This window comes from Phaseolus vulgaris, chromosome 4 (assembly GCF_000499845.2).
Source record: "Phaseolus vulgaris cultivar G19833 chromosome 4, P. vulgaris v2.0, whole genome shotgun sequence".
Taxonomy (NCBI): Eukaryota; Viridiplantae; Streptophyta; class Magnoliopsida; order Fabales; family Fabaceae; genus Phaseolus; species Phaseolus vulgaris.
The window spans coordinates 38,606,873-38,625,824 of NC_023756.2; the positions used below are offsets into that span (position 1 = coordinate 38,606,873).

An 18,952-nucleotide genomic window follows, 5' to 3' on the forward strand; every position below is an offset into this window, starting at 1 on the left:
TTGATAGGTGTTCTTGAAGAGTGGGTGTGTGTGTGCTGAAATAGGTTTTTTTCAGCAAGAGTACCTAAGTTCTTGTAGGTTTCAAGAACAGTGGGAATTGTACTTGGTTGTACTGTGTTTTAGTGATTTCCACCTGTTGTTGGTGAAGACTGGATGTAGCTCAGTTGAGTGAACCAGTATAACTGCTTGTGTTCATTCTCTCTCACTCACTGCAATTTCGTTTCTGCATAATTGATAAAACAACAAAGAAATAAATCTGTTCAATTGAAAATAAATCTGTTCTTTCTGGGCGCTGTGCACATTGTTCTTAATTTCTGGAAAACTGTCTGGTTTCAATAAGAACACTGATAATCTGTTAAAGGCGAATAAAACAGGTTGTATGTGATAAGATTGTCTCACTAATTGTCAAGCCCTTAACTGAACCTAAATCACATTAAGTGGAATTAAGGTTTGCTGTTTTCTGTGTCTCACTGTTTTTCAATCTGATATCTGTGTGTGTGCATCTGGAAAATCTATCTGCATAATCTTGTGATTAATCTTGCTGTATTAAAAGCTTTTCAAACAAAAACAGTGCTGAAATAAATCTGTTCATTTTCACATAAATCGATTTATTTTCTGTAAAACTGGGTTAAACACTGTTTCTGCGAGAAAGTTTTAAAAGGTCAATTCACCCCCCCTCTTGAACTTTGGCACTATTAAACCCAACATGTACCACCGTAAAAACCCCCACTACATATATGCTCCCATTCTAAAAAACAACCTTATTCTTGTGGTTCCAAATTTCACTTACAATACGTACCCAAATGCCCCCCAGGACCTAATAATAGCATTTTTCAAACCTATAAATTTTGAACATCTTAAAATGCATTTGTGAATCACAATGTAGAGGCAAAGAAGATCCCAACCACTCGAGACACATTCCCCAAATTCTCAAAGAGACCCTACACTCAAAAAATAGATGCCTTACCATCTTTTCTTCCACCCCACATAGGGGCATCGAACACACGTCATGGGTATACCACGTCTCAAGAGATTGTCCTTAGTGGCAATCGCATTACATAACACCCTCCAGACCGTAAAATAGTGATGATGGTAAAGTCTTTCATGTCCAGAACTCCGCAAAAGGTTCCCCAGACCCTACAGCCTCCTCCCCCAAGAGAATATTATAGGTTGCTTTCACAGAGAAGTCCGTAGATTCTACATCCCTCAAAATCCATTTATTGGTCGTATTTTCACCCTCTCTTTTTAACCTCTTTTATCCAACACCTGCAATAAAAGGTCAGCCAAACTAGAATCTCACACAAAGAGATTCCTTCTCCAACTCAATTCCCACGACCAATTATTATTACTCCAAACCCCAACTTGTGATAGAGTGCGACCAGTAAATAAGGATATCGAAAAAAGTCTAGGGAATTTATGCATTAAAGGAACATTGTCCACCCACTTATCCTCCCAGAACCTGATATCTTTTCCATCTCCTACCTCCCACCTACCTCTGTCTTCAAAGTCATTGCCACACTCCTCTAAATTCCAAACTTTCCTAATGTCCCTCCTCCATAAAGATTCCTTACAATTCTGAACTTGGGACCTTAACCCCCTCCACCCACCATACTTAGAATCTAGAATATTCTTCCAAAAACTTCTATTTTCAAACTTAAGTCTCCAAATCCATTTCCCCAGAAGAGCCAAGTTAAATTTCCTTATACCAATTACCCCTAATCCACCTTATATCAAACTTTAAGCCACGCCACCCAAGCAATTTTCCTGTTCTTTGAGCCCCACTCCCACAAAAATATCTTTTATATCTTTTTCACTTCCTTCACCATAGTAGCCGGCATACAAAATAAGAAGACATAGAATAATGGTAAGGATGTAAGCACCGATTTGATAAGACATACTCTGCCAGCCAAAGAGATGGATTTTCCTTTCCAAGAGCACAGCTTACTCCCTAACTTATTGAGCACCCCTTCCCAAAAAGCACACCTCTTATGATTCCCACCCACCGTCACCCCCAAATAACTAAAAGGTGCCTTCATAATATCACAGTTAAGAATAGAGGCAAAAATCGTCGTCTGATTGATGTTCACACCCACTCCACCAACCTTACTCTTGGAATAATTAACCTTAAGACTAGAGGCAAGTTCAAAGCACTTCAGAATTGCTTTTAATGTCCAAACACTTTGAATTGAGGCTTTACAAAAAAAATAGGGTGTCGTCTTCATATTACAGCATACTCACATTTACTCGCCCTTCCCCGACCTTAATACTCTCTACTAACATCTTTTCTTCAAAATCACATCATTACATATTAATATAACATAAATAATAAGAGTAAAAAAATGTTAAAAAACTTACCTAGGATTTCCCCGACCTTAATACTCTCTACTAACATCTTTTCTTCAAAATCACATCATTACATATTAATATAACATAAATAATAAGAGTAAAAAAATGTTAAAAAACTTACCTAGGATTGAAGCAACCCAAATGAAAATAAGTAGAGACAAAAAAAATGCATAATCAACTCAACTCGTTCCAAACACCAAAGCACATACCCAAAAATACAAACACACAACCTAAAAAACGAGACCGTGAATTGTACACAGCGCAATAAAGAAGAAGTGGTGAATGTCTCGCACCACACACTATCGTGACCCACATCATCGGAGATCCAAAAAACCAAATCAAAAATGAAAATGCAAAGAATTGTGAGTACGCGACACAACGAGGAAGAAGAGAAAGCAAACAAGCGCGCAAGAGGAAAGTGAACATTAAAACGCAAAACCTAAAATTTAAAAATTGCATCAGTTGTGAGTACAATCAGTGTAATATATATGTGTAATATATATGGCAGAAATTACAAAAATATCACCACTTAATATATATAATGATGTGATTTGAACATATTACATCAATTGTTAATACAACCAATATAATATTTATGTCATAAATTATAAAAATATCATTACGTGACGTTTTGCATCGGTTTTTATTTAACCAATTTAATAACTTAGCTTTATTATTTAAATTTGTACTACTAAGACCAATATTATTTTTTAACTAATATTGATTAGGATATTTTTTTCTCAACATCAAATCAAAAGTGTTTGTTTACTAATATTAAATACGATTTTTTTTTTTGGTTAAAATCAACTTATATTATTTTTAAGTGATAAAACGTAGTTATTTTAGAATCAACACGAATTATAGATTTCTCAACCAAGATTGTTACGACTATTTTTTAGTTGAGGCCGTCTAGAAAGTTTTATCAATATTGATGACACTACATTATAGCTAATGTAAGTGAGATTTTTTAGTCAACATTGATATGAATTAAATTCTAATTAACATTATAAAGATTATTTATTTATTGATGTAAGAGAAAATTATTTCTCCAATGATGTTCGTCATGGTTTTCTACTGTGGATGTCAATCAAATTTTTTTCAATTGAAATTTATAGTAGTTATTTTGGTTAAACTAGTACTTCTTTATTTGAAAGTAATTAAAATGCTTATTTCAAAAAATTAAAATTGAATAAATTTATTTATTTTTTGTTTAAATAAAACTTTTAAAAATTTAAGTAATTTAAATTTATTATATTTACATTTCCAAAAAATCATAAAACTCAACATCCAAAAGGGTATCATCACTACAAGAAAATCATGAAATAGAAACCAATTTTAGAAATAAAAAATAATTAGTTGCTATAGTAACTAAATTAGAGACTATTTTAGAACACTACAAAAAACAGTGTAAAAAATAGCGGTTTTATTATGGCGGTTATTAATAACCGCCACAATTTTCAACATAATATGTCGTTTGACTAACCGCCACAATTATCTTTGTATAATACGTCATTTCAGTATAATATGTCAGTTTTAAATGTCGCAATTATCCTTAAAAAAAAAAAAAGTTCCCCAGTTTTTTATCTGCATACACCATTTCTCATTATTCCTTTTATTTAAAACTTTCTTTTCCTTGAAAAATAATTTTTTTTTTGAAATTTTGCTTTTGAGTTTGGAAACCAAACTCTAACGTCTCTTCACTCTCTGCTCCACACCCCTAACGTCTCTTCCCTCTCTCTGCTCCACACCCCTAAGCCTCTTCCCTTTCTATGCTTCACACGAAACGAAACCCTAATGCCTCTTCCATCACACGAAACCCTAACGCCTCTTCCATCACACGAAACCCTAACGTCTTTGTCCTCTCATGAAACCCTAACGCCTTTGTCCTCTCACGAAACTAACGCTCACTCTCGAGTCCGCCATCGGCACCTCCGCGCAAGGATTCAACAAATCAATCGTTTGTTCAGGTTTTTGCTTGCGCGCTCTAAACTCTATAGCTTTGTCGCTTGATAAATTTACTGTGTTACTGTGTTCATGTGAGAGGTAGGAATTTGTTGCTGTGAGAAGAAGTTCAGGGTCAGAGAAGAACTTGCATCAACTAACATCTAAGTGGATTAACCAGCATCCAAAAACAAATCATTGATCCAAGTAGTCCCTTGACAATACAACTTTGTTAATTTTACTTCCCCGTGCTATCAAAACCTTAAATGTCTGCTACCAAATCTTCTTTCATCTATGACCCACAAAAGATATTGTTAAACAAAAGATTGTGTGAAATTTGTGCATTTACTCTGTTCGAATTCAATTGAAAACCAGTAACAATTGTTAACCACTCACTAGTACAAAATATGAAAACAACGACCCTTTATTTAGTGCGGCTTTGCGCTTAAACGCATTTGTAAAAAACGCGGTGGCATTTTTTAAATTAAATTGTTTTACAAATGCGGTTCTAGGGTAAGACCGCATTTGTAAATCAATTCAAATGATTTACAAATGCGGTCTTTACAATGCCCGCATTTGTAAATGCGAATTCACTATTTACAAATGCGGTCTTGGTAAATGACCGCATTTGTAAATAGTGATTTATGAATGCGGTTTTTACCAAGACCGCATTCATAAATCCTAAACCCCAAACCCACATCCCTCATTCAGAATAATATACAAATGCGGTTACTTAAAATAACCGCATTTGTAAATGTGATTTATGAATGCGGTCCTATGACCGCATTTGTAAATGCCAGATTTACGAATGCGTGCTGATCAAATGCGGTTTTATGACCGCATTTGTAAATTTAAAATAGCCGCATTTGTTTTACATTTCTGCACTAGTGACTTACTCTGTTATTTTAACTTGTAACTTGTAACACCTCTTTCTCGATAGTCAAGCTCCACCTAAGTGCAAAGCAGAATGGTATCTATCAAGTCTACATTGTAGACTGTTGAAGCATCAGAAAATGACAGTTTCTCTCATTGCTTTTATATATTAGCTTTGCAATTTTCCTCTCAGGTGGTATCTAATCTGTTCCTTCCAATACCTTTTTGTACCTCAGGAAATTCATGGCTTACTCAGACAAGGTGTTGTTGTTGACAAGATATCTTCTCAGCTTTCACCATGGGCATCTGCTCTATTTGAATTTTTGCCACCCTTTATTAGGAGACAAGTAAACTCATTTACCATGCTGAATGTCTTGTGTCTATTTAGTTCTAAAAAGTATGATAGAAAATCTGACTTTGATCTTTAATGTTGCAGTTGCTCCTTTACCCTGAATTCGATGACTCAGCACAGTTATCACAGGTAATAATCAAAGAAGATACTTTGCTCTTTATATGAATTGATAGGGAATTTCAGATTCCATCATTCATGTCTCTGTTCTTCCTTCTTTGTAATGATTTGCAGATTGAGACTGAGAAATTACTAGCATATCTTGTGGAAGAAGAGATAAACAAGCGCCTAGTATGGTCACTCAATCTCTATTTCATTCTCTCTCTAATGCCCCTTTTGCTGGACTCATTGGCATTTTTTACACTTCTAATGATAAATAAAGAATTGGTATGGTAAACTGTTTTTTTTATATTATTAATAAGCTTACTTTAAGTTTACACAAAACTGATTTCATTTTCACTTTGTAGAACATGTGTAATAGAAATAGAGATATAAGGAAGAGACAAATTATTCTTCACACTGGTGGTGCTATGTCTTTGTCAAGAAGAAGAAATAATTTGGTATTTGTTTGCTTATATTGTGTTCTCTATTTTAATATATTACAATTTCCGCTACATTATACTTATATTATTATTGTTGAACATATAGAAAATTGAGACTGGTAAAAATATTGGACGAGTTGAAATGTGGAAGATCACACATAAGAGGAAAAATGGCACATGTGTGAATGATGAGGCGTTGGAAATTGGGGTAAGTGTTTGGATTGTTTTGATGATGATGTATTGATCATGATACATACAAATTCAAACAAGTTCATTAACTTAAAATTATTTATTTCAGCCATTGGAAGTGGTGCTCCTTCACCTAATCAAGTAATAGGATCAAGTGCTGGAAGCAAAACTGATTAAGGATGTGTGTTTTAATTTTAAACTTGATTAGGGATGTATGAACTTTTGAACAATTATGTGTTGTAATTTTAAACTTGATTAGGGATGTATGAACTTTTTATGTGTTTTAATTTTCAATTACATATAAACTTTTGAACATTATTATGTGTGTTTATATTTTCAATGAAAAGAATGGATGATTATAACTTTATACATTATTTTATTTTATTTTATTATGAAAAAGTGGTGGTTAAATTTTATAATTGTATAAAACAGATTATAAAAAAATGGTGGTTAAATTTTATTTATTCAGAATTAAAATTACGTCAGTTAAAAACGTCATTATTTACATATATTATGGTGCCAGAATCTTCTTCAATGAATGTAAATTGCGACAGTTATAACTGACACTAGTTACGTATATTATGACACCAGAATCTTCTTCAATGAATGTAAGTTGCGACAGTTATAACTGACACTACTTACGTATATTATGACGCCAGAATCTTCTTCAATGAATGTAAATTGCGACAGTTATAACTGACACTACTTACATATAAAAACCGCCACTACTTACACTATGTTTAAAGTGGCAAGTGTTGCGGCGGGTAGCGTATAACCGCCACATTAAACTTTGTGGCGGCCAGTTCTATGGCGGTTTGGGAAACCGCCACAAGCGTATATTGTGGTGGTTATAACCGCCACAATATATGAAAATAACCGTCACAATATACACTTGTTTTTGTAGTGGAAACTAAAAAAAATTGGGTTTCTAAATTAGTTTCTATTATTGTTAAATAATTTTTAAATTAGTATCCAATTAGCTATCAAGGTTTTAACTACCAATTATTTAGATTCTAAATTTGGTAGCAAAAACTTTGGTTGCTAATTAGATACCAATTTAGAAACCATTAAACAATAATAGAAATTAATTTAGAAACCACTTTTTTTAATCTCTAAAATGGTTCTAATTTAGTCACTGTAGTCTCTAAAATTAGTTTCTATTTCATGATTTTCTTGTAGTGCATAATATTAACACAAAAAATTATTTAATATTCATCGATAATTAATCAATATATAGATCTTTATAGTAAAGAATATCTAATAACGTTTTCTTAAATACTCTTATAGTAGATAATTATTGAACTAATTTGGGTTACAAACTTTGATTTTATAGGCTAGAATAAGTTTATTATAATTATATTTGCACATTTACAAATGTTTTGGACATACAAGAATTTTCTTTAACTTCTCACAATTTGATTTTTAATCTACATTATTTAGGCCACTAGTGAAACTAGGGGACCTTTGTTATATACTATCTTCTTGTACTTACTACATACATTTAAACAAGATTCACATTTGCAAATGACATCAATTGTCTTGTGATGGAAGTCAAGTGAGTCAAGTTACAATCAAATTGGGGTGCTTTAGCTGATATGCTCTTACGTAGTAATAGTTACACTCTAAGTATCAATTATTGTTTTGGCTTAATGGTAAATGTTCAATCCAACCATTTGGATGCTTCATAAAAGCCTAGATGCTTACACCAAAGGGGAGCAATCATGTTGTGCTCACTGAAGAAGATTTGGTTCTGGTTAACTGCATAATAAAGAAGATCAAAGTTAACTATATTTATGTCATTAAAGAACATATGTTGAAGTTTATTCGCCTAAATGGTTATAGGTTTCCTATGTCATTCTAGTTTCCAAATTTCTTCAATATTTTGAAGTTGATCTTGAAGAAGAAATGATTGAGGTTGTGAAGCCATCTCATGAAATTAACAATGACTCTCTGGTTAAGATGAGATTTGTTAAGGTGAATGAAAAATGGGTTAGCAAGGATGATGACAACGCTGATGTTGTTGCCAGAGCAAGCGAAGCTATTGTAGATGACATAAATAGGCTCTATGTTCCTCCTATAGACCGTGGTGAACCTCTGTCTCCTTTTGAGAATATGGTGCTTGATCGTACGAATATTATGGCTAGTGATTAGAAGGATCACTGTGAATTTTGTGTTGCTCAGTTCCAACACCTGGATAATCATATTGAAGTTGTTCAGACACAACTTGCTGAGTTTCAGTGTGGAAAAGAGATCTAGGATACATGCATTCTATGTTTTATGCACCCTGAACATTATATTTTTGCTTTCTATTTATGCTTTAATATTCTCTTGTCTTCCTTTTTTATGTCTATTTGCTGAAGACAAAGGGGGATAAATATATGTTGGTTGTTTGTATAATTGTTTTTAGTTTTTGATAGTTTTAATTCAATATACTACATGGTTGTTTGAATGTCATGTAGTTGTATACATATATATTTGGATTGCTTTTTATTTCCCTTTTTCCTGCAGGACTTCTTTCTCATCAAAATCTAACACACACCAAATATTGGCTTCATCAAATAAGGGGAGATTGTTGACTTTGAAGATCTTGATTTGATGATTCCAAATTCTTCCATGAATATTGGAAAGTTGTGAGTTTGTGTGTGTGTCTAGATAGATTTTGTTGTATCCTTTTACAATGCACTATAATCCAAGTTATCTCCAAGAAAGTTTTCTCTTAATCGGTTGATTAAGATTTTAAATCTGTTAAAATTACATCTACTGGAGTCTTGTGGCTATAATAAGTATTTTTAACTGATTGAATTATCGTATCAGCAAATTGAAAATACTTAAGCTTTTCTAAATGTTTTAAATAGTTTTATTTTTAAATTGTCCTTTTTGTTTAATGAAATCAATAAGTTATTTCGAAATATAAATTGGTTTAAAAGTTGTTGATTTCTTTTGTTAAATAAAACAGTTTTTTATTTCAAGAAATCAACTTAATGTTTTAACTGTTTTCTAATTCTATAACTGAATTGATTAAAATGTTTTGTTCTTTATTGAAAACTCATAAAAAGGGATAATTTGTACATTTCAAATTACGAAATTAAATAAGAGAAAACAAAAAGTTTTCTTTTAAAATCTTGGATAATTTATTTGCTTCTTGGATCATTCCTGTATTGTGGAGAAGGTGTTTTTGAGTTTGTATTCTTTTGTATTATTTGATGTAACAACTCAGGTATTTTCAAACCCTTATTTTTATTCTTGATTGTTGTAAAGCAAATTTAGATAGGGTCATTGTATCTGCAATTGGCTATGAGTGAGAGTTCTTGTAGGGGTCAAGAACTAAACTAAATGCAGCTCTTGTGTTAAGAGTGAACTATTATAAAAGTTGATAATTGTCATTTTGCTTTCAAATTAAAATGATTCTAGCGTAGACCTGTATAACGCTAGAGGGATGATAGTATAATTGTGGTCAGATGATCCCAAGTCATCTCCCAACGAACCCAATAGTGAAATCAGTAAATCAGTGTTCAAAATCTATCTGCAAGCGAGAAAAGTTAGCAATAACAATAAAGATAAAAGGGGTGGAGATTGTTTAAAATAAAATATAAAATAGATTAAAACAACAAATAAAAAGCGGTTGATTCCTAAATTCTTCCACCAATGAATTCTTCACATGTCATCTAAAAGATTATCTTTTTTCAATCCTCAAACGTAGTTAAACCAGATTGAACATGTGTCAATCTGATTCAAGTGTGTAAGAATTGATGGCTTAAACAAGAAGGGGGGTGAATTGTTTGTCAAAGATTTTCGCAAAGATTGATTACGAAAGAACCTTTATCAAACAATCATAGATAAGCAATTAAGGAAAGCAATCAACCAATGATACAGAAATTGTTTTCAGAATTTTAACCAGTTGAAATTGCATTTTAATCGGTTGTGTATACCAGCAGCAGAAACAGAATTAACACAAACAGATATAAGGAGTTAAAGATATAGAGATTTACACAACAAATTTTATATTCGTTCACTCAACCTTAAGCTACATCCAGTTCTCAAAACAACCTCTGAGTTCCACTAGTAATCAAATCCAGATTACACCAACACACCACAAAGAGGTGACCTTGAAAACCACAAGACCCACTCACCCTTTTTGCAACACCACACACCTCAAGTCAGAACACCCTCTGACTTTGCAGGATTTCACACACTTATAAGTTTAATGAAAGTACAATTACAAGAATCTTGAAAGGGATAGAAAACACCTGAGATACACAAACCAGGAAGCCCTATGATAAGATTTTGTACCAGTGGAAAGCTTTAACAACAATCTTGCAAATATTTTGAAAACTTCTTTCAAAAACAAATCTCAATCTCTCTTTTATCTCAAATTTGTATAAAAAACTTGTGTACTTTGATTTGAAAGAAAGGCTATATTTATAGCACTTGAAAACTAGCCGTTTAAGGCAGCATTTAATGAGCTAAAACAGTTTTTATCACATTCAAAATAGTTAAAACAGGTTTTAAAAAAAAAACTCTTATGAAAACACACAATCAACCTGTTGAAACCACGATTTAACCAGTTGAATTGGTTAGGAAGTTACATAACCAAGTAAAAAATAGTTTCAAAACCTTTAAGCCAGCTAAGTGTCAAACAACCAATTATACTGATAATTCAACTGGTTGTTTTTCCCTTTGCTTTGGAAAAACACTTTGCTTTTTAAAACTGATTGGGAAAGATTTGTGCAAGGATTAAGAACTGATCTTTACATAGATTCTAAACATTTTAATCTAAACCCAAACCAAAAGCAGCATAACTTCAAGCTTCATCTTGGATTTGAAACATCAAAGCTCCCATGCTTAAAAATCTCCCCCTATTTGATGGAGACAAATCCTTGGGATGCTTTTTGGAATGTTCTTGTTTAGAATCTGTATAACCTGTATTCATGAGCAAACATAGAAACACAGGGTAATCCATTTCAATCAAATAAGCACCAGAAACCAATTCCCACTAGGTGATTTCCAGAGAGGAACTTCAGCTAAATCAGATGAGAAACCAGTCAACATACAAAGGTGCAAAGACAGATAAACAATCGGTTATTTCGTATGAATAACCGGTTGAAATTTTGTATCTGAGTTTTAACAGTTTTAAAAATTCAAATTTAAACTAGTTAAACAGTTATAACAACAATGTTCAAAGCATTAATAAGTGCAGGTAATAAGAACATTACAGAACCCAATACTTCTCCCCCTATTTGTCTTATCAAATAGACAAAAGGAAGGATTAAAAAGCAGCATAAAAGAAAAAAAATATTGTTGAGGAATTTAAACTAGAAAATTAAAAAGAATGATTGTTCTCCCTTTCAAATTGTAGTTCCATAATCTGATTCTGAACCTGTTCTATCTGTTCATCCAGACTTGAAAAACGTGAATCCATATGATTGAACTTTGACTCACAAATCATGGAGATTCCTTTGATTCTTAGCAAATGTGTCCATGCGATCAATCTTTCAAAAGGAGACATTGTGGTCATCCTTTCTCCCATGTAAGCATCATTGTGACCAACCTCTTGAGTCTCAGCAGCAGGTTCTTCTTGAGTTGTTGCATCTTCAGGTTCATCACCATCATTGGTTCCACTTCGGCCAACTTGATCACCATCTTTGCTCACCCATCTCCCACCAATTTTAGTAAATCTCATTTTGCTTAGGGATCCACTGTTAATCTCATTTGAGGGCTTGATAATTTCAGCTAGCTCCCCTTTTATATCCACTTCAAAATAGTGAAGAAATTTAGAGATTAAAATTGCATAGGGGTAGTGGAAGTCACTTAACCTCATGGATTTTTGCATATGCTTCTTGATGGTGTGGATCCAATTGATCTTCACTTCATGATGCAATAGATCAGCAGAAGGTCTTCCTCAAAAAGAGTGGAGTGATTGCTCCCTCTTGGTGTGATGATCCATGACACAATGAAGGCTATGAGCCTTTCATCAAGCTTTAACCCTCCAATAGAAAAATTTCTCACTTTGGAGAGGGGATTCTTGAGGCAACTTTTGTATAACTGCATTTTTTTTAACTCTTCAACAACCCCTAGATTGCCTCTGTTGATTCTCACTCTAGAGAATTTCAATCCAGCCACAACAGCCCATACATCATTTGTGATGACCATATATACACCTTTCACATGAGAAACAAGTGAGTCACCATTGAATTGAAGGTTAGTATAAAATATCTTCACCAAATCTGGATAAATGTTTCCAATGGGCTCAAGAAAATGTTTCAGCCTTTGTTCTTGAGTAGGCTTCTCACAGTATTCAGATTTTGTTGTTTCATCCATGTAAAGGAAACAAGCTTGGGTGTATTCACACTTTTCCTACTAGTTTCATGTAGGTATTTGTCAATCAATTATGATTCTCTAGAGAACCATCCTTCAAGCTTCCCACCACTTCTAACAGCCCTGGTTTTCATCCTTTTAGCAGATGGAGGAGTTCTGGCCATATCTCAATTTAGAAAGGAACTTTAGCACACTGTAGAGAAAACTTATAGCAGAGAAAAAATAAGAACAACAGGTTGTTTGTGTGTAATACAACAACTAATTGCATTACTTATATAGCCATAACCCTCAGTCAAAATTGGCATTATGTGGGTTGTTTTCAAAACAGAAAAACGAATCAAATTTGAACCATAAAGTTGTTTTTTTTTCAGTCAAACAGAAAGTACAGATACTCACATGTTGATTTGACCAAACTTTAAAAGCAGATTTAATTTCCAAGATTAGGAGGAATCTGATTCATAAAGAGCAGTTATCGTAGAGGTAAATTGTATTCAAACATATAATTAATACAATATTAACCACAAATATCACTAGGTTTGAACAGAATTACAAATAATGATTTAGAAATTAAAAACAAATTTGCCCATTGCTGACAGAGAGAAAACAATCGATTGTTTCGAAGAAACAATCGGTTGAAATTCTACCCTGATGAAAAGTTTTGAGAAAATCAGATTTTCAAACAGCCATGTTATATCCAAACATCAAGGTTTATGATGCACACGATTTTGTATAAAGCATAGAAAAAATACAAGCTAATTATAATCCAGGCATAGAGAACAGTCATTGAATTGGATTTAAGAGTCAATGTTTCAAAAGAGAAGAACAAGAAAATTATCCTCAGATTACAGTTACACAAATGTAAGCAGATCATATAATCAGGACAAGGCTTTGACTTGTACACAAATCTTCTTAAGATCCTGTTCTTTATGACCCTTCAAGTAAAGTCAAAAATTTGCAAAACATAACTTGTTAAATCAAAAGGTTTGATCCCTTAAAAAACTTGGGACCCTTTGTGTTACACTTGTCTTTGGAACCATCAAAACATCTAGTAATCCATTTAAAGATTCCTTTAGGAACAAAATATTTTTGAAACCTGCAGAACCTAACTGAATGACCTTTCATCATGCAATAGAAGCATGTAACAACCGGTTGAATCGACCTTTTAACCGATTGTTTTTCTGGTACAGTTGAAAAAAGTTTTGAAATCCCATTTCCTTTGCTTTGAGGATAAAATCTAAACCTGCTTTTCCAAAAACACAATTTTGAGATGCAAGAACATCTTCAATGTTAGATTTTCCAGTTGTAAGTTTGTCCAAGATTTTCAAAAGATAGTGAATCTTTCTTTCAAGATTTTCACAATTTTCACAAACTTTTGACTCACAACTGCAAGATGAGTTTTTGTAAATCAAATCAAGGTTTTCAAAATCTTTTGTTTTTCCCAACTCTTCTTCCATAGACTTGATTCTGTTTTCCAGCCAAAGTATAAGTTAAACACTCCCAAAGTTGGACAAGCTTATGCTCCCTCATATCGAGTTGAACACCTTAATGTTTTCTCATAAAACTCGAAAATTGTGTACTCGGCTTCCAAACTTGGGGACTTATGTACTACCCAATACCCAAAATATAGGTATTTATTATATATTTATTGTAATAAATATATTAAGTAGACGTTAGTGAACAAGAACAGCTAGTAGTTATGGTCGTTCACCTCATAGCTCGACATTAACCGTCCACATTATTTACAGTTCAATTTTAACTGCCAAGTACCCAAAATGATATGACACACATAAGAAAAACGTGACCTAACGGTTATGATAAAGTAATCATTTTATTGAACTTTATGAAATAGATCTAATCTCTTATTCAATTACTCACTTACAAATTCACATATATTTTTATTGACTTCACTATCGAAAAATCTCCTTGAGGTGTTCCACCACTCAATAAAATAGTTTGAAAAACGAAGAAAGAAAATTCATTCTCCATAAGAACATGATTTATTATTAATATTAAATTATTGTTTGATATATATAAATTATTAATTTATACAAAATATTATTTATTTTTTACAAACGCACCAAATTAAGAATGTAGGTTAGGTAACGACATAAACATCCAGTCTTCCAAAGTTCACCGTAGAGGCACACAAATTTCAAGGTGATTTATTTAAGTATTTAGTCTAGTAATAAATCCCCTGACAAAAAAATAATAAAAAAACTAACAATAGATACGACCACTTCTGAAAAGGGTCAAACTGAATATTTTATTTTCAAAAATATGTTAAAATAATTGTCTATGATAAACTATTTTGTATGAAATAAATTTGGGTCGTAGGTCTCTTCCACTTAAAACATCATATACTTAATGTTAAAGGTAGATGCTAAATTTGTATTAGTTACGTATTAAATTTTATTAATTATTTCACAATATTTTTCATTTTAAATATAAAAAAGCATTAAATGATTTTGTTTATTAGAATCTTAACTAAATACTAATTTTCTTTCAAATCAAAACTAAATGGTTAATTCACCTTATAAAAAAACTAATACTCATTTTGCAACCATATTAGTGAAAAAAAATATTATCATAATTAATAATTGGTACATTAATATTTTTTTAATAAGTATTGGCTTGAACGATTAATAATTTTATATGAAAAGTATTATATTTTTATCCAACATATAGTCATATATAGATTAAGGAACTCTTTGAGTGTTCTCAATTATTTATAATAATATTGAAGAGAATCTAAGAGATTAGTACAAAATATAGGTTTTGAGTATGAGTTTTGTGATGTTACCAAACATTTCTGCATCTATAATTACTTCCTACCAATCTACTAACCCAATAAGCGTTATTAATTGGTCACAACCGCTCTCATGAATTCCATAAATGCTTCCCAACAACACTGCTCTATATTAATATTCATCCAAACACACAGCACTGCTCTCACATCAAACCAACACTATCAATTCACATTTTTCTTCCACCAAACAGTTTCTCAAGAAAAGAAAAATGGCTGGTGAGGTGGTGAAGAAGGAAGAGTCTCTCAACCTGAAAATCACTAACAAGAGCCATGTGCAACCTGAGGAGAAAATTGGGAGGAAAGAGTACCAGTTGGTCACTTTTGATCTTCCCTACTTGGCCTTCTACTACAACCAGAAGCTACTGTTTTACAAAGGGGAAGACTTTGAGGGCATGGTTCAGAAGCTGAAACTTGGACTTGGTGTAGTCCTGAAGGAGTTCCATCAACTAGCTGGAAAGTTAGGGAAAGATGAAGATGGGGTGTTTAGGGTTGAGTATGATGATGACATGGTTGGTGTGGAGGTTGTTGAAGCTGTTGCTGATGAGATTGCTGTGGATCAACTAACTGTGGCTGAAAGTAGCAGCAATCTGAAGGAGCTCATACCTTATACAGGTATCTTAAACTTGGAAGGCATGCATAGACCCTTGCTGGCAGTTCAGGTAATTTTACTTTCTTCAATGCATGTTGATTTGGTTAATTATGTTGTTGATCAGTCAATTAGCATTTATAATCTTGGAAGCTAGTTTTAGCCAAAAGGGTCAACTTTTCAACTCGAAGTTCAAAGCTTTTTTTGTGGAAGTTAATGACATTGCATAGTGATAACTAACAGTCATAAAAGGGGTTGCAGGAAACAATGAAAACAAAGTTTTACCAATTTGTATCAGATCTAATTGGATGGCTGCCTTATATGAACCCCACTAGCCATTTCTATGTTTCTTTTTACCCTTTTTCTTTGCTTGTTTTTCTCCTAAGAAAAAAAGAAGATGAATTATTATGGAACATTTTAGTTTATGTCATGAAAACACCCCTCTTTTTGATCTTTTCTCTTTTGTAGCTTCTATTTGAATCAAAGCATGTAGGTATACAAAAACTTTGAAATTATTAGATGAATGAGACTGGGTGAATGGATGTTTTTCTGCTATATTTTATCAGATCCAGGGCAAACTGAGCCCACCACCCTTTTGAATCACTCCTATAAGAGGTTAGAAGTTGTATAAAATTATAAATATAACTTTCTGTTTCCAACAAAAGAATATAGGTAAAGCATCAAATCACTGCCACCACTTTGCGCGTCTCATTTTGTCAACCACAAATAACTATTTAACAGTTCAGCACTAAATTTTGGTCCACTCAAAATCAACATCATTCAATTGCTAAATTTCCAAAATCATATTTCATCATATCACATTTCAATTCATATCTTTATAACAATGAATTGATTCAACTCAAAACTATAATGATGTTCCTTTGAGTGTGGCTCAGATGAAGATAAAGTTTACGCAAACTTGGCATCTGATAACTGTCCTAATAAATATGCTTCAAGTTATTATAAAACAAATTATTGGAACATTCTGATGAAACAGGATTCAAGTTTAAAATACTTAAAATAAAATAAAAATGAACTGCAAATAAAAAGATTAAAAAAATATATATGGGTCTTACAAAGTTTCACGATTGAAAAAAAAAAAACTTGTGAAACCTATAATTTAGAGTCTTATAAAACCATTCATTGCACATCCTCTAATTACTATGACTAATCACATAATCAAACTAAAATCAATGTAACAGTTGAAATTAAATATCTTTTTATATATAATAAGTATCACTAGTATTTATAAGTGTAGGTGGACAATTTATTTGACAATGGTATGTGTTAATCTGAACACTTTAAACCTCCACGTTATGCCATTATATTGCACCCCACTCATCACCTATCACATTTACTCTCTCTCTCACAGTGTAATATAATACATATATATATATATATATATACCTTTTTTTTTTTTTTTTTCATTTCGATTTTTTTGCTTATGCATAGTTAACGAAGCTGAAAGATGGGCTTGCAATGGGCCTAGCATTCAACCACGCGGTCTTGGATGGGACTGCCACGTGGCAATTCATGACCTCATGGGCCGAGCTTTGCAGCGGCTCACCCTCCACGTCAGCACCACCGTTCCTGGACCGGACAAAGGCCCGGAACACGCGAGTGAAGCTGGACCTCTCACTGCCGGAGCCCAACGAAAAACCAACTTCCAACGGCGAGGCAAAGCCCACTCTCAGGGAAAGGATATTCAAATTCTCCGAGTCAAAGATCGACAAGATCAAGTCAACGGTCAACGAGAACCCTCCATCGGACGGCTCAAAACCGTTCTCAACATTTCAGGCTCTTTCCTCCCATATTTGGCGCCATGTAAGCCATGCACGTAACCTGAAGCCGGAGGATTACACCGTGTTCACCGTCTTTGCCGACTGCCGGAAGCGGGTTGACCCACCTATGCCGGAGAGTTACTTCGGAAACCTAATTCAGGCTATATTTACCGTTACGGCGGCTGGACTTTTAGCAGCCCATCCGCAGCAATTTGCAGCTTCATTGGTGCAGAAGGCCATTGAAGCTCACAATGCAAAAGCTATTGATGAACGAAATAAGGAGTGGGAAAGTGCACCCAAGATCTTTGAATTCAAAGATGCAGGGGTGAATTGTGTGGCAGTGGGAAGCTCCCCAAGGTTCAAGGTTTATGACATTGATTTTGGGTGGGGAAAGCCAGAGAATGTGAGGAGTGGAACAAATAACAAGTTTGATGGGATGATTTATTTGTATCCAGGGAAGATTGGAGGAAGGAGCATCGATGTGGAACTAACCTTGGAGCCTGAGGCTATGGGGAGGTTGGAACAAGACAAGGAGTTTCTTTTGGAAGCATAAAGTTGCAGAAGTTCATTGAAGAAAAAAGTGGGTAGAAGATGAGCAACTTTGGAAGGGGCGACTAAAATGTCCAATTAAGCATTCTGATGTGATTCATGAATGCTGTTTAATTTAATGTTCTGTTGTTTTAGGTTTCAAGTGTTTTTAGTTTGTGGTTTTATGCTCTTCATTTATTTTCAACCTACTCATGTTTCTTTTCAACTATGTATGTCGTGTAGTCACATGACAAGTGAAAGGAATTATTCTGAGAGTTTTAATTTTAGCAATATATATATATAAGTTATTTACACTTCCTTTATGGGGAATTTTTTAATTAAATGGTGTTTTAGATTTTGATAAACCAGAATTTACAGAAGATATTTCCATATGGTGTTTCAATCTTCTGTTTGAAATCCAAATTTCATTACTTGATATATATAGGTTTGAGTTCCTCTTCTAATAAAGGTTAACCTATATGCATAACTTTTGTAATAAAGAAAATATATATATAACACAAAACTATTTATTTGGAAAAGAAATGGCGAAAAGGCAAGAAAGGAAAGCAAAATGGTTGTTTTCAAGACAAGGAACATGTGAATAAGGTATATAGATACCACTTCATATTTTTTTTAGTGGTTAAAAGTTTATATTAAAAAAAATTACAACAAAATTATTAAATAAAAATTAATTTT

General features: G+C 33.1%; 1 protein-coding gene and 1 long non-coding RNA gene across 2 annotated transcripts; both read left to right on the plus strand.

Moving 5' to 3' along the window:
• Positions 1 to 5,227: 5,227 nt before the first annotated feature.
• Positions 5,228 to 5,799, plus strand: LOC137836505 (uncharacterized). Its single transcript, XR_011085315.1, has 3 exons — positions 5,228 to 5,507; positions 5,597 to 5,641; positions 5,744 to 5,799. It is a non-coding gene; the product is annotated as an uncharacterized lncRNA (long non-coding RNA).
• Positions 5,800 to 15,423: 9,624 nt separating this feature from the next.
• On the plus strand, positions 15,424 to 18,599 carry LOC137837597 (BAHD acyltransferase DCR). The gene is made up of 2 exons (XM_068646626.1): positions 15,424 to 16,020; positions 17,400 to 18,599. Exons 1-2 carry the CDS (start codon positions 15,571 to 15,573, stop codon positions 18,279 to 18,281), a joined length of 1,332 nt encoding a protein of 443 aa, XP_068502727.1. The 5' UTR covers positions 15,424 to 15,570; the 3' UTR covers positions 18,282 to 18,599.
• Positions 18,600 to 18,952: the final 353 nt, after the last annotated feature.

Bases quoted from the DNA above. Each gene is read 5' to 3' on its own strand.
- LOC137837597 (XM_068646626.1), top strand. From the start codon at position 15,571: ATGGCTGGTGAGGTGGTGAAGAAGGAAGAGTCTCTCAACCTGAAAATC. The intron at 16,021-17,399 runs GTAATTTTACTT...GCTTATGCATAG, and splicing joins GACCCTTGCTGGCAGTTCAG to TTAACGAAGCTGAAAGATGG.